General features: G+C 34.7%; 1 protein-coding gene across 1 annotated transcript; it reads right to left on the bottom strand.

The window, feature by feature from the left end:
- Positions 1 to 9,488: 9,488 nt before the first annotated feature.
- Positions 9,489 to 10,097, bottom strand: LOC110701356. The gene has a single exon (XM_021879008.1). The coding sequence runs from the start codon at positions 10,095 to 10,097 to the stop codon at positions 9,489 to 9,491; it is 609 nt and encodes a 202-aa protein (XP_021734700.1).
- Positions 10,098 to 14,232: the final 4,135 nt, after the last annotated feature.

Genomic DNA, 14,232 nt, shown 5'->3' with positions numbered 1-14,232 from the left:
TTCATACGCGCCTTAGACCTTTCTTGGGCTCGCTTAAGATCTTCCCGAGTTGGTTCGAAACTGAATCCGAATGTATCTAACTTAGGGAGGCCAGGTAATTCCACTTGTTTTGCTATCTCCTTTTTCTTTCCTAGAGTCATTCCGGGAAAGTGTCCCTGTCTCTTGAGAATAGCATTTATCGTCATATTAGAGTGGGGGTCATGACAAAGAGGGGTCCTTTCATCCTCTTTGATTAAGGAGACCTCTTCATTAAAGCCCCACAAGTCTTCATCATTCTCATCGTGCTCCCCATTAATGATCGGATTTTCAACAGCTTTAATCCTTATAGGTGAAGCATCGATTGTAATAGGGATCCCTCCAACTATAGCCTTTACTTGTTGGTGAAGAGATGAAGGGACGACCTTAAGGTCATGTAGCCAAGGGCGTCCCAACAATAAGTTAAAGGAAGCCTTAATATCTACCACTTGGAAGGTAGTGGCATGTTCTATTGCTCCCGCTGTTACATTCATAGTGATTTTTCCAAGAGCTTGGAAACGAGTATTGTCGTAGGATCTTATTCCTTGCGTTGATGGGGTTAAGTCTTCATCCCTTATGCCTAGCATTCTTGCAGTTCTGAGTGGACAGACATTGATTGCCGATCCATTATCTACAAGAGTCATTGGGACATTCATCCTCTTGCAGACGACCGTGAGGTTTAAAGCTTTGTAGTGTTTATCACCTTCCAAAGGTAAATCCTTGTCAGAAAAGGTGATTAGATAGGACTAGGGAGATCACTCGTAAGGAAATTAGCTAACCCCTCAAGAGTGGTGTCGGAATCTATCCATATCTTATCCAAGGCATTCATTACCACTAGCCTATGTTCTCGAGATGTAGCTAGAAGTTTCCATACATTCATTTCGACTTTGGTCATCTTGAATTGTTTGACAATATCATTGTCTTAAGCTTCTATAATTGGTATGGGAACTTGTTGCACGGTAGGAATGGGTTGTGTAGAGATGGGAGATTGCATTCTCCCAGATCTTGTGAGGACGTCTATGGGTGAATCTTCTTCATCCCAAAAATCGCTTACAGGATATATGATTGAAAGTGGAGGTTCTTACATATCCTTAAGATAGACGTCTTCGTCATCGCTGTCCCAAACCCCATTGATGCTTATATATTGTTCTTGTGGGATTTGAACTAGCTACTTGTTATCAATCATCTTCTGAATTAAATTTTTGAATTTAAAACAGTTTTCAATGGTATATCCCCCTAATTGATGGTATGGACAGTAAAATCTATCTATCCTCTTTAATGACTCAAATGGTCTCGGTTTGAAAGGTTTGACTGTACCACTCTCGGAGAGCATTTTGAACATGTTAGCATAGGAAGTCCCAATTGGAGTGTAGAGTTTATTACTCTTCTTGGGTGTGTCAATTACTTGGAGAGGGAATGACCTCTTCTCCATAGATGGAACTTTAGCATGCTTGCTTTAAATCTCCTTTCTTTGTTTCTTCGCTAATTCAATAGCTTCACGTAACAAGTGTATTCCCTCTTAGATTGATCGTCTGAGAATCCATACTTCTTCCTTGGTTGCAAGTTCTTGTTTAGAAGGAAAATCATCCATGGCATCGAAACAGGTTTTCCTCCTCTTCTTCGATAGCATGAATTTCTTCAACAGGTTTGATGAGAGATAATGGATCACCATGGTATTCCTCATTAGAGATAGACAAGGAATCGGAGAGAGGTTCATTATTAATACTTGGCTTTTTGCTTACAAGGGGCAATGGTAGCTTATTGTTGTCAATCAAATCTTGGATAGCTTCCTTAAGCTTCCAACAATTCTCTGTGAGATGGCCCCTACCTTGATGATACTTGCAATGTGCGTTGGGGTTCCAATTGGCTGTCCTCTTTTCAATAGCTAGATCCTCGAATGGTCCAATAGGAGTTATAAGACCTTTTGCATTCAGTCGATCGAATGCGGTGTCATAACTCATACCAATAGGAGTAAAGTTCCTCCTAAATGGTTTCTTTTGTCCTTGGTTGTTCATAGCAAGGACATCACTCAAATTAAAGGTGCTAACAATATTTGAGTGGGTGGTTTTGGAAGAAGAAGGGTTGTCGTTCTTCTTGTCTTTCCAGCCACTGTTGGAGTTATTGTTAGCAGCTTTTTGTCTAGCCAGGTCATCTTCAATATTAATCCCAATGTCATAGACGGCCTTGAAAGTATGAAGATTGTTTTGGTACTTAAGGTGCTTGGAGTACTTTTCTTGGAGGTTCTTAATGAACATCCTTACAGATTATTTCTCACTTGCTACTTTACTCATCCTAGCAGAGGTTTCTCTTCATTTATTGAAGAAAAAAGTGAAACCTTCATTCTTTTTCTGTTTAAGTATTTCAAGTTCCCTATGATCAGTTTCAACATGAATATTGCATTTATACCTATCAATGAAAGCGTTTACAATTGATTCCCAAGTAGAGGTTTTCTCTTTGTCAGGGGAGAAGAACCATTGTTGGCAAACGGTCTCAAGAGATAAGGAAAATAAAGAATGAAATACTTTTCTATCAATACCCTTAATATTCATTATAGTTTCAAAAGCTCTTAAATGAAAGTAAGGGTTATCAGTTGCCTTGAATTTTGGGATGTCGTTGGCATTGAACTTCTGCGGAAGAAGCTCCTTGTCCACCCAAACCCCTTGTGAGCTAATGCCCTGAAACCTGTAATCATTGGATATCTTGATCAAGCTCTCTTGCATGAGCTCCATTTGTTGTTGTTTCACAGGGTCATTATTTGGAGAGTTAGGATCTTTAGCAGTTCAGTAACACTAGCCATTTGCTTCTTGAGCTCATTAACTTCCTCTTGACTCGCCATTATCTTCTTGGCTTTCCTTTTCCGAACGATTGGTTTGTCAAAAAGCTGTACTTGAACGAAAAGGTTGTCTTTGATCAAACGCCCTTCCTTTCTTGACCACGCGCTGTAAATTAAACCATTTTTTTATTGACTTGACTCAAATTGACTTTGACTTTACGGGTTTATATAGAAAAAGAAAAAAAAAAGCAAAAATAGGGTGTATATTTTTGGAAATCAAGTATATGGGTTCAAACAAGTGGTTTAATTGAAGGATTAATATCTGACTTACCCCCCTAAAAAAAATGACGGAAAACACGCGTATACAAGACTCTCTAGACATGGTCAAAGTGTATATACATATTAGTGTGTGCTTTATTTGTGAGTGTAAGTGTCATGCTTTAACTCTTGTGTAAGACCATGGGACTAAGTGCCTAGACTCAATTAAGGACTAAACAAGGGTACTGTTATTAACAAAATAATCGAAGTGATTAACAAACTATTTAATTAGACTCGTCGTGATAACTCGAGCAAAATCCTGAACTATCCCCAAAGCAACAGGACTATCGTCGCACACTGCAGTGCAGCGCCAAACGACAGAGTTGTCACTCAGCGTTGCAGCTCAAATTTTGCGCCATTACTGAAGCATTAATCTGGGACTGCTTTCACTATTTTTACTCAAACCTTTCACGCCTAGGGCGAACGCAACTTCGAACGTGGCTAGGTGTGTCCAGATCTTGTGAATGCGAAATTTTGTTTGTGAAAAGTTGGTTTAGAAAGAGAGAGAGAGAGTATCAAGAATTTTTTGATGAGAGTTGGTAATTAAATGCGGAGGTTTAAGGAGCCTATTTATAACGAAAATAAGCCGGAACATGATTAAAAAGAATCAGAGTTTCAAGAAGAATAAAACACGACGCTGGCGCCGCACAAACCTCTGTCGCCGCACGACAGGCCTGTCGCCAGTCGATAACCTGTGGTGCGGCGCTGCAGACAGTTTTTTCACACGTTTTCATATTTTTGATAAAATAAAGCGTACGAGGAGTAAAACTGTAATTTCATTTAAAATACTTCTTTTATTCTAAATAAAACTTATAAAACTCAATTATCAATGCTAATCACATTATGAATCAAAAGAACTTTCTAGAAGATTCTAGAAGACTATAATCAATCCTAATTGCATTAGGAATGATAAATCATAATATGCCCTCCTCTAGATCATTAGGCCGCAGATAAAGATTAAACCGGGCCCAATTTAGTAATATGGTCATAACTTCCTCATTATTCATCAGAATTGGGCTTATAATATATCGTTGGAAAGCTTTTTTCAAGCCCAATCCAACTACACTATTTTTGGACCCTTGCCATGGACCAATCTAAACTGGATTGGATATTTTCATAAAATAGGTTTTTGAAAACAGAGAGAAAGAAGAGATTTTAAAACTAACCGCAACACTAGACTTCCCACACTTTCATTTTATTCGATTATGATTTGAAGTGAAAAGTATTCATCACCGGGTTTGGTTTTAGGGAGACACAAATGAGTGTCTACACCATAGAAGAGAGAGAAATGATAAAATAAGTTGAGTGAGGTTTAAAGTAAGAAAGAGAAATGATAAAACATAGTATAAAGTTACAAAACATAAAAGTGGTGCATTTAAAAAAAACACCCCAAAAAGAAAAGTGATGTAAATAAAAAAAAAAGGATTAAATAATTGTATGTTAAGTAGCAACAATATTTGCTTAAGACCCGTTTCACTCCACCTGATTTTTACTGTTAAGTTAGAACTGAAATTATTTTTGCTAAACTAAAATTATATTTACTGAACTGAATTTGAGATGAATTGAACAGGGCCTAAGACACAGGGTGACATCATTTATTTTTAATTTTTTGGTCTTAAAACAAGTTTTTAAATTTTTTTTAAAAGAAACTAAGTGTTACAAAATCTGAAGTGAAGTCTTCAAGATAGTCTTGGAAACTCAAAACTCAAGACTCAATTCCACACTCTATGCACAGTGTTTTTCTCTATGTACACATTAAAACATAGTGTTTTAATACATTAATATTATAAAATAAGGGAAAAGGGAGAATATAAGAGGGAGATGTAGATAGGAAATTGTGTTGTCTATTCATCCATTTCATGACCATATATATATATATATATATATATATATATACATATATATATATATACATGATGTGAACAATGTAACCTATATGGAAAGTGAAGAGTCCATTCATGAAAGGGTTACAATGTGAACTAATGACAATATGGGAGTTACAAAGGATGTTACAAAGATTCTTATGATAGTCATTACAAGCTATAATGACCATCCGCAATAAACATACTTTGTAACAATCCCCCTTGGATGAACATTATCTAAAATAGATTTAATACGCATATATGTTGCCTCATTAAAAACCTTTCTAGGAAAAACCCTGTGGGAAAAAACCATGGATAAGGGAAAAAGAGTGGAGCGCGCAATTAATCCCCCTCATTATTATATCACCGAAGATCTTTGAGACGACGCAATCCAATACGATAAACTAATTTTTTAAATTTTGCGGTCGAAAAAGCCTTAGTGAATAAATCTGCTAAATTCTCACTTGAACAAATCTGCAATACATTTATATCTCCATTCTTCTGAAGATCATGAGTGAAGAAAAATTTGGGTAAGATGTGCTTTGTTTTGTTACCTCTGATGTATCCTTCCTTAAGTTGAGCAATACAAGCTGCATTATCCTCATATAGAGTTGTCGGTGCCTCTTTCCCAGACGATAAACCACAAACTTCTTTTATATGTTGAATTACCGACCTTAACCATACACATTCACGACTAGCCTCGTGATTTGCTAAAATCTCATAATAATTGGAAGAAGTAGATGCAACGGTTTGTTTCATGGAACGCCAAGAAATGTAAGCACCACCATATGTGAACATATCCAGTTTGTGATAGACCATTATAAGGATCAGATAAATAACCTGCATCTGCAAAACCAATTAAATTTTCTTTGGACAACTTTGGGAATTATAAACCCATATCCTTTGTACCTTGAAGATAACAAAGTAAATGTTTAATGCCATTCCAATGCCTTTGGGTTGGACATGAACTAAACCTTGCTAATAAATTAACTGAAAATAATATGTCAGGTCGTGTATGAATTGCAAGGTACATTAGTGATCCAATTGCACTAAGATATGGTACTTCAGGACCAAGAATTTCTTCATCATTTTCCCGAGGTCGGAACGGGTCTTTCTCTACATCAAGTGATCTTACAACCATAGGGTTGCTCAATGGATGTGTTGTATCCATAGAAAATCTTTTAATAACTTTTCCTATGTATGTTGATTGATGCACAAGGGTTCCATTCTCTAGGTGCTCTATTTATAACCCCAAGCAAAATTTTGTCTTTTCAAGATCTTTCATTTCAAACTCTTTCTTTAAACAATCGACAGTCACCGAATTCTCTTCAGGAGTTCAAATGGTATTCAAATCATCAACATACACTGCAATTATAACAAATCATGATCCAAATTTCTTTATAAAAATACATGGGCTGATAGGATCATTCTTATAACCTTGTTTTAACAAATAATCACTTAGACGGTTATACCATATACGCCCAGATTGTTTTAATCCATAAAGAGATTTGTTCAATTTAATACAAAAATGTTCTCGAGAACTAGATTTTGCTGCTTTTGGAAGCTTGAATCCTTCTGGGAGCTTCATTTTAATGTCATTATCCAGTGGGACATATAAATAAGCTGTGACTACATCCATCAAACGTAAGTCAAGTCCTTCTCTTATTTCCAAACTAATCAGAAATCAAAGTAGTGCATCCACCACATGAGAGTATGTCTCCTCATAATCAATACCAGGTCTTTTTGAGAATCCTTATGCAACTAATCATGCCTTATATCTTACAACTTCACCCTTTTTATTTCTCTTTCGCACAAAAACCCATGTATATCCCACTGGCTTCACACCTTCATGTGAATGGACTATAGGTCCGAATACTTCTCTTTTTCTAAGAGTTTTTAATTCTGCTTCAATTACTTCTTTCCATTTTGGCCAATCATTTCTCTATCTACATTCTTAAATGGATTTTGGTTCATGATCCTCATTATTATCCATAACATGTAATGCTAAATTACATGCAAAAACATCATTGACGTCGATCTGATTTCGGTTCCATGTAATTCCAGACATGATATAATTTGTTAAAATTTCTTCAGTATCAGGTACCTGAATTTCTTCTTGTATCATGTCTAAATTATCTTCCGGAGATCATTCGAAAATTGTTTCTTCAATTTGACCATCATCAATCAATGCTCCTTTTCTTTTCCGAGGATTCTTATCTTTGGAACCTATTGGTCTTCCACGTTTCTGACATGGTTTAGACTCATTACCAAATTTATTTTGTCCTTATGGGATATCTATTTTAAATGGAGCATTTACAGCTGGAATATGTGACTTGGTCACTCTTTTTGGGTCAGCAAACGAGTCTGGCAATTGATTCGCTAAACTTTGTAAATGAATTATATTTTGAACTTTCAGTTCACATTGTTTAGTTCAAGGATCAAGATAAGATAATGATAATTCATTCCATTTAATTTCTTTTTCCAGCTCTCTTTTCTCCCCCTAAGGTTGGGAAAAGTGACTCGTTAAAATGAGAATATGCAAAACGAGCCGTAAATAAATCCCTTGTTGTAGGCTCAAGATATTTAATTATTGACGGGGATTCAAACCCAACATATATTCCCAATCTCCTTTGAGGACCCATCTTAGAGCGTTGTGGTGGAGCTATTGGAACATAAACTGCACATCCAAAAATTCTTAAATGGAAAATATTTGGTTCCTGACCATAAACCAATTGTAATGGGGGGAACTTGTGATAACTTGTTGGCTAATGCGAATTAGATCTGTTGCATGTAATATAGCATGTCCCCAAGCATAAATTGGGAGATTGGATTTCCTAAGCAATGGTCTAGCAATTAACTGAATACATTTAATTAATGACTCTGCCAAACCGTTTTGTGTATGAACATGTGCTATAGGATGTTCAACATTTATTCCAATGGACATGCAATAATCAATGAAAGCTTGAGATGTAAATTCACCAGCATTATCAAGCTGAATAGTCTTAATGGGAGTATTTGGAAAATGTGCCCGTAACATAATCAATTGGGCAAGTAATCTCACAAACGTCAGGTTACGAGTTGATAAGAAGGACACATGTGACCATCTAGTTGATGCATCAATTAAAACCATCAAATATCTAAATGGTCCAAATGGGGGATGTATGGGCCCACAAATATCTCCTTGTATACGTTCCAGAAAACTAATTGATTTAAAATTAATTTCAGCTGGTGATGGTCGAATTATCAACTTGCCTTCTGAGCAAGCAGCACATGAAAAATTATTATGAAGAATCTGCTGACTCTTCAAAGAATGCCCACATGAATTCGTAATTATTTTTTGCATCATTATTGAACCGGGATGGCCTAACCGGTCATGCCAAACAACAAAATATTAGTAAAATTCTGGTTTACTATAGCATGAGTTTCAATAGTATTGATTTTTGTGTAGTACAAACCACTGGAGAATGTAGGGAGTTTCTCCAAAACATGATTTGTGCCTTGAGTTATATTCGTGATTTGAAGGAATTTGTTGTTTTCTTCATTGATTGTCTCAATATGATAACCATTGTTGCGAATATCCTTAAAACTTAATAAATTTCTTTGAGACAATGGGGAGTATAAAGCATAAATTATTTTAATTTCAGTTTCCCAAGATAATTTTATAGTGGCTCTTCCGGAGCCCTCAATGATATTTAGACTATCCGATATGGTACTGACATTAATCCTTTTCATCATCAAATGAGAGAAATATTTTTTTATTTTAAAGTATTGATGAGTAGTTGCACTGTCAGTAAGACATAATTCTTCACCGTTTATAGCAAAATGAACTTGAGTAATATCCATGTTCTTCATGAAATAAAATACAAGTCAAATTATTAAGCATAAAAATAAAGATGATAAATAAATAAATCAATAAAAACACTCAAATAGTTCATAAATTTATGAAGCAAAAGTCCTTATTACAACCATAGAAATTAACTTAAGTAAATCACTAGAATAAACAAACATAAGTCTAATACTTAAAACTGACACAAAACAATATAATTTTAATTATTCCCTTCTGGGGCAGTGAAGAAATCATCAACTTCTAAATGAGTTGTACTGCCTAAATAAAAATTATTCTCTTCCGAGGAAGTAAGGAAATCAGCAACATCGAATTGATTTGCATTGCCAAAATCAAAATCACCTTCACCATCTTCAAGAACAAGGTTGCCTCAACTTTCTTTCCTTTCTTCAATGATTCTTGGTAAAGTTCAACAAGATGCTTTGGAGTTCTACAAACCCGAGACCAATGGCCTTTTCCTCTACAATGGTAACATATATTGGTCTCACTTTTCTCTTTATCATCTCTACATTCCCACTTTTGGTGAGAATGTGAGTTTGTGAAATGACATCCACGACCTCTACCATATCCACTAAAACCACGCCCACGACCGCGATCACACCATTGGCCACAACCACGACCTCTACTCGACCACTACTACTGGAATGGTCTCTGTTTTTTTTCCCATTATGGGTTGTCACATTCGCTTTAGGGAATGCAGTAGAGCCATGCCAGTAGGATGTGATTCATGATTTTTCATTAACATCTCGTTATTTTCCTCAGCCACAAGAAGACAAGATATTAATTCAGAATATTTTTGAAAGCCTTTTTCTCTATATTGTGTCTGCAGGACAATATTATTAGCATGGAAAGTGGAATATGTCTTTTCAAGCATTTTTGCATCAGTAATATTTTCTCCACATAATTTCAATTGATAAGTTATTTTAAACATAGCTGAGTTATATTCACTAACATATTTAAAATCTTGCAATATCAAATTCAACCAATCATAACGAGCTCTAGGTAGTATTACTGTTTTTTGGTGGTCATACCTTTCCTTTAGATTACTCCAAAGGATTTGTGGGCCATTCACAGTTAAATATTCATTTTTAAGTCCTTCATGGAGTTGATGGCAAGGGAATATCATGGCCTTAGCCTTATCGTGAGGTGTTGCCTCATTAGACTCTTCGATTATTTCACCAACCCCTTTAGCATCTAGGTGTATTTCAGCATCTAACACCCATGATAAATAATTCTTTCCAGTAATATCAAGGGCCACAAATCCAAGCTTGACAAGATTCGACATTTTTCACTATACAAATATAGTTCAAAATTAGATCTCATAAAATATCAAACATATTCATATCAAATTATAATGGTTGATAATAAAAGGCATTAACATGTATTGACAAAATAAAATTAAGCAATACTATTATAACCAAATGATACATTATATAAAGGCTTGCTAATATTAAGATCATATATTAATATGTATGATAATCATATATACTTAATCAAGCAAACTAGCCAAACACTAATCAAGAATAATGCATGGATCAAAATAAAAATGTTGCAACACTAAAACAAAGTCATGATAATAAAATCAATAGCAACCACAATAATATAAAATATAGCAGAAATTACTAATGCACTCATAACTAGTGTTAATCAAATTATAAAGTCTAACATTCTCTTAATATATGAAGTCAAATACAATGGAAATATGAATGCTATTACTCTCAGGAAAAATGACATAAAACTAAGTTGGGGAAACTCAAATAAAGGTCTTACATAACTAAATGTAAGAGTTTATTAATCAACCAAAGAGACTTGTAATACTTATTGATTAACATTATATCATATGATAACAAAATTAGGGACGTACCAACATATGCATGATCTTATATTAAAAAAATAAAAAAATATAAATATGTAAATATGAATCAGTGTGTTTACGTGATTGTCAAACGAACCCTAAGTTTTTAGTTTAGTTTTCTTTTCCCTTTCTCTCTCTAACTTTTCTCTCTCTCCTTTTAATTAAACTCTTAGAACTATTTCTCTTGTTTTCTCTACATACACTTTTGGTTTATGTCTCCTTTAATTGTTTTGTTTAGTTTAGATTTAAATTTGTGTGAGTAGTTTTCTTTCTAGGGTTTTGGGGATTCATAAATAATATGAAGGGGTGATTTATTATTGTTGATTGTCAATGCTTGATTAATTTCCTATTGATTGATTTAATGCTATGCAATAAAACTTGTGCAGGTTTAATATGTATGAGTTTATAAATATTAACTCGAGATTTGAGAGATGAGAATTGATGTTAAGTCGAGATTCGAGAGATAAGATTTAATACTGGTACATTAATTATGTGATTGTAATATATATAGCAAAAGCCCTTTATATTCTGATTAATTGATGCATTGATGATTGATTGTTATGTTTTACCCCGGAGTATTAATTATTGGTGAACCTATGCCCTAGGCCTTCTTTTCATTGATTCTCCCTACTCTTAATCTTCGTAGTTAGTTCCCTTTAAATAACAACAATTTTGGTTACTTAATAGTTTAGAGTATATTAATTAATTAGGAATAGAAAGACTTGTTTCCCAGTGGATTCGACCCTACTTCCCTATCTACATTAGTTAGAGGACTTATGTAATACTTTTGATTAGGTGATACGACTTTAGCCTATCACTATCTACAAATTAGCTTAGGGCAACTTCATCTCCTAAAAAAAAACTTCATCAGCCAGCTTTAAATCTGCTGAACAGTATTCCGAAGAAAAAAAAATTGACAAGGCATGGCATATTTTGATTAATCTCTGTTTTTTATGTTGATCAAATTTTGACAAAGGAAGAAATAACAGAGCTTTACTTTGTTGAAGAAGAAGAAGAAGAAGAAGAAGAAGAAGAAGAAAGGCAAGATGCAGACATAGATCAATATGAATCTAATAATGAAACAGACAAGAAGAAGAAGAGAAAGAAACTAGAACTGGTGGTACACAACAACAAGAAGACAATGAAGACAGACATGCAACAACTGAACAAGCCAGTGAATTCACAAATAGAAAACAGCTAACCATGCAACAAAAAAAGGAGATTGTTGATTCAATGTTAGTTAAATTGCAAGAGGGGAATTTACCAAAGGGTCACAAGAAACGATTATCACTTCAATTCAAGGTTCACAAATCAACAATCACTAGAATATTCACTAAACAAAAAAAAAAAAAAAAAAAAAAAAAAAAAAAAAAAAAAAAAAACCAAATGGCCCAAAGGAATTTAATTAATGTCAAGACTAAGAAGATAGGCAGAATTTGTCCAAAGCCAAGGAAATTTACAAATGAATTCCTACAGTCAGTCCCCCTACATCTAAAGCAGACAGAGAGAAGTTATACTGCTGCATTGAAGATTTCACATGTGGCACTTCATAATTTGAAGAAAAAGGGAAGGATTAGGACATACACAACAAGTAACAAGCTAACATTGACCTCAGATCACAAAGTTGCAAGAATGAAATGGGTTCTGTTCCATATAAACCTAGTAAAACAAAGTGAGGACCATGTCATACACATAGATGAGAAATGCTTTTACCTCAACCCTAATAAGAGGAGATTTTATCTCCTGCCTAGTGAAAAAGACCCATACATGGCACGATAGTCTAGAAGATTCAAGCTAAAGGAAATGTAGTTCATGGTAATCATTGGAAAGCCATTGTATGGCACAAATGGGGAATTACTACATGATGGAAAGTATGGAATATTCCCATTCATAGTCAAAGAGAGAGCTAAGATATCAAGTAAGAATAAAGCAGCAGACACATTGGAACAAAGGAACTCCAAAATGTAAATAAAGATGTCATTAGAGAGATGATACTCAACAAGGTCATACCAGCTATTGTATCCAAGTGGCTAGAAAGTCTGTAAAAAAATGTGGTTATCCAATGGGACAAAGCAAGACCCCATCAAATACCAAGAGATGGAGTCCATTGCAACATCAACAGCAAATGGGTTCAACATTTAGTTTGTATTCCAACCACCACAACATACAGTCACCTGATTTAGGTTTGTTTAGGTCAATTCAAGCCTTGCAATATGATTCTTTCCCTGAAAACCCAGATGAGCTAGTTGCCAAAGTCATAGAGTCTTATGACACATTCAAGCCAGAAGTGAACAAGTACATTTGGGTTACATTGCAAAGATACATGATAAATATTCTGAGGGAATAAGGAGGGAATAAGTATAAAATTCCACAAATGAACAAAAAGAAACTGGAAAATCTTGTTATTTGATCTGCCAGATCAAGTAGATGTACAAAAGCAAGTTGTGTTGGAGGCTGTTGATTACCTAAACACTATGTTAAGGCCAACAACTCAAGGAAAACATGATGCAGAAGAAGACATGGAGGTAGATGTAGACTAAGGAAAAATGCAAGGTAAATCATAAGAACAACTGTACATTGATTGCCACACATAACCACTTACTTGTCAAGTGTTTTTTTTATATTTCAGTCTAATTGAATAGGTGGTTAGGTGTATTTTGTGTATTAGGATGATTCATACATTTAAGGCAGTTATATGTAACTTTTTCTTAACAAGTTAGGTTGTTCTTGTAGCCACATTTTGAATGGAATGGAATCAAAATTATTGAAAAATTTATGGAAGATGAATCCATCAGAAGAGTGCATGATTGTTGAATACAACACCTCAACACAAGGTTACCTAAAAAATAACCCCTTTAATGGGATTGTTGGAGAAAAACACTTGTTTGAAGTGTAATTCAATGAAGTCCCTTCATCATTTGGATTAGGTAACACCCCTTCAATTTAAAACCAAAAAATTGGGGGACTCAGTATATGGGGGTGTTAATATCTAAAACATAAGGACTCTTACATGAACAAATCCAAACATTGTAAAGGGACTGACATTGTTCTCTACTTCAATGATCATTGTAAATACTAGGACAACCAACAACCAATGTCAACAAGACAAAGCACATAATAGTCTCGTCAGTCATCAATCAAACCCCCAAAAGCATCACCAACCATTAAACAAAAAACAAAAAGCTTAAAGGGTCAGCAATATTCAACATTAGAAAATCATAGATGCCAAAATTAATCACCCACAGCAAGATACGGATATTAGTAAGATACAACAATGTATACCAACACTAACCAGCAATGAATTACAGCAACCCACAATCAAGATAGATCTACCAGTAAGCAACAATCATGGTACACATTCAAAGCTTGGGACTCATAGTAATTATAGCATACATTAAGCAAAAATAAACCAACAAGGCAACAAGGAAGCATAAACAAAGAACCCAACATAAAATATAAAGGTAACAGGGGATCATAAACCAAGAAACCAACATAAACCAACAAGCCATCATAAACCAACAAGGCAACATAAACTTTGAACCTAACAGATCAGACCTCAAACCAA

Source organism: Chenopodium quinoa, unplaced genomic scaffold (assembly GCF_001683475.1).
Source record: "Chenopodium quinoa cultivar QQ74 unplaced genomic scaffold, ASM168347v1, whole genome shotgun sequence".
Taxonomy (NCBI): Eukaryota; Viridiplantae; Streptophyta; class Magnoliopsida; order Caryophyllales; family Amaranthaceae; genus Chenopodium; species Chenopodium quinoa.
This window is presented reverse-complemented; position numbering and strand designations above follow the sequence as displayed.

Coding starts and splice junctions, on each gene's coding strand:
- LOC110701356 (XM_021879008.1), bottom strand. CDS start 10,097: ATGTCGAATCTTGTCAAGCTTGGATTTGTGGCCCTTGATATTACTGGA.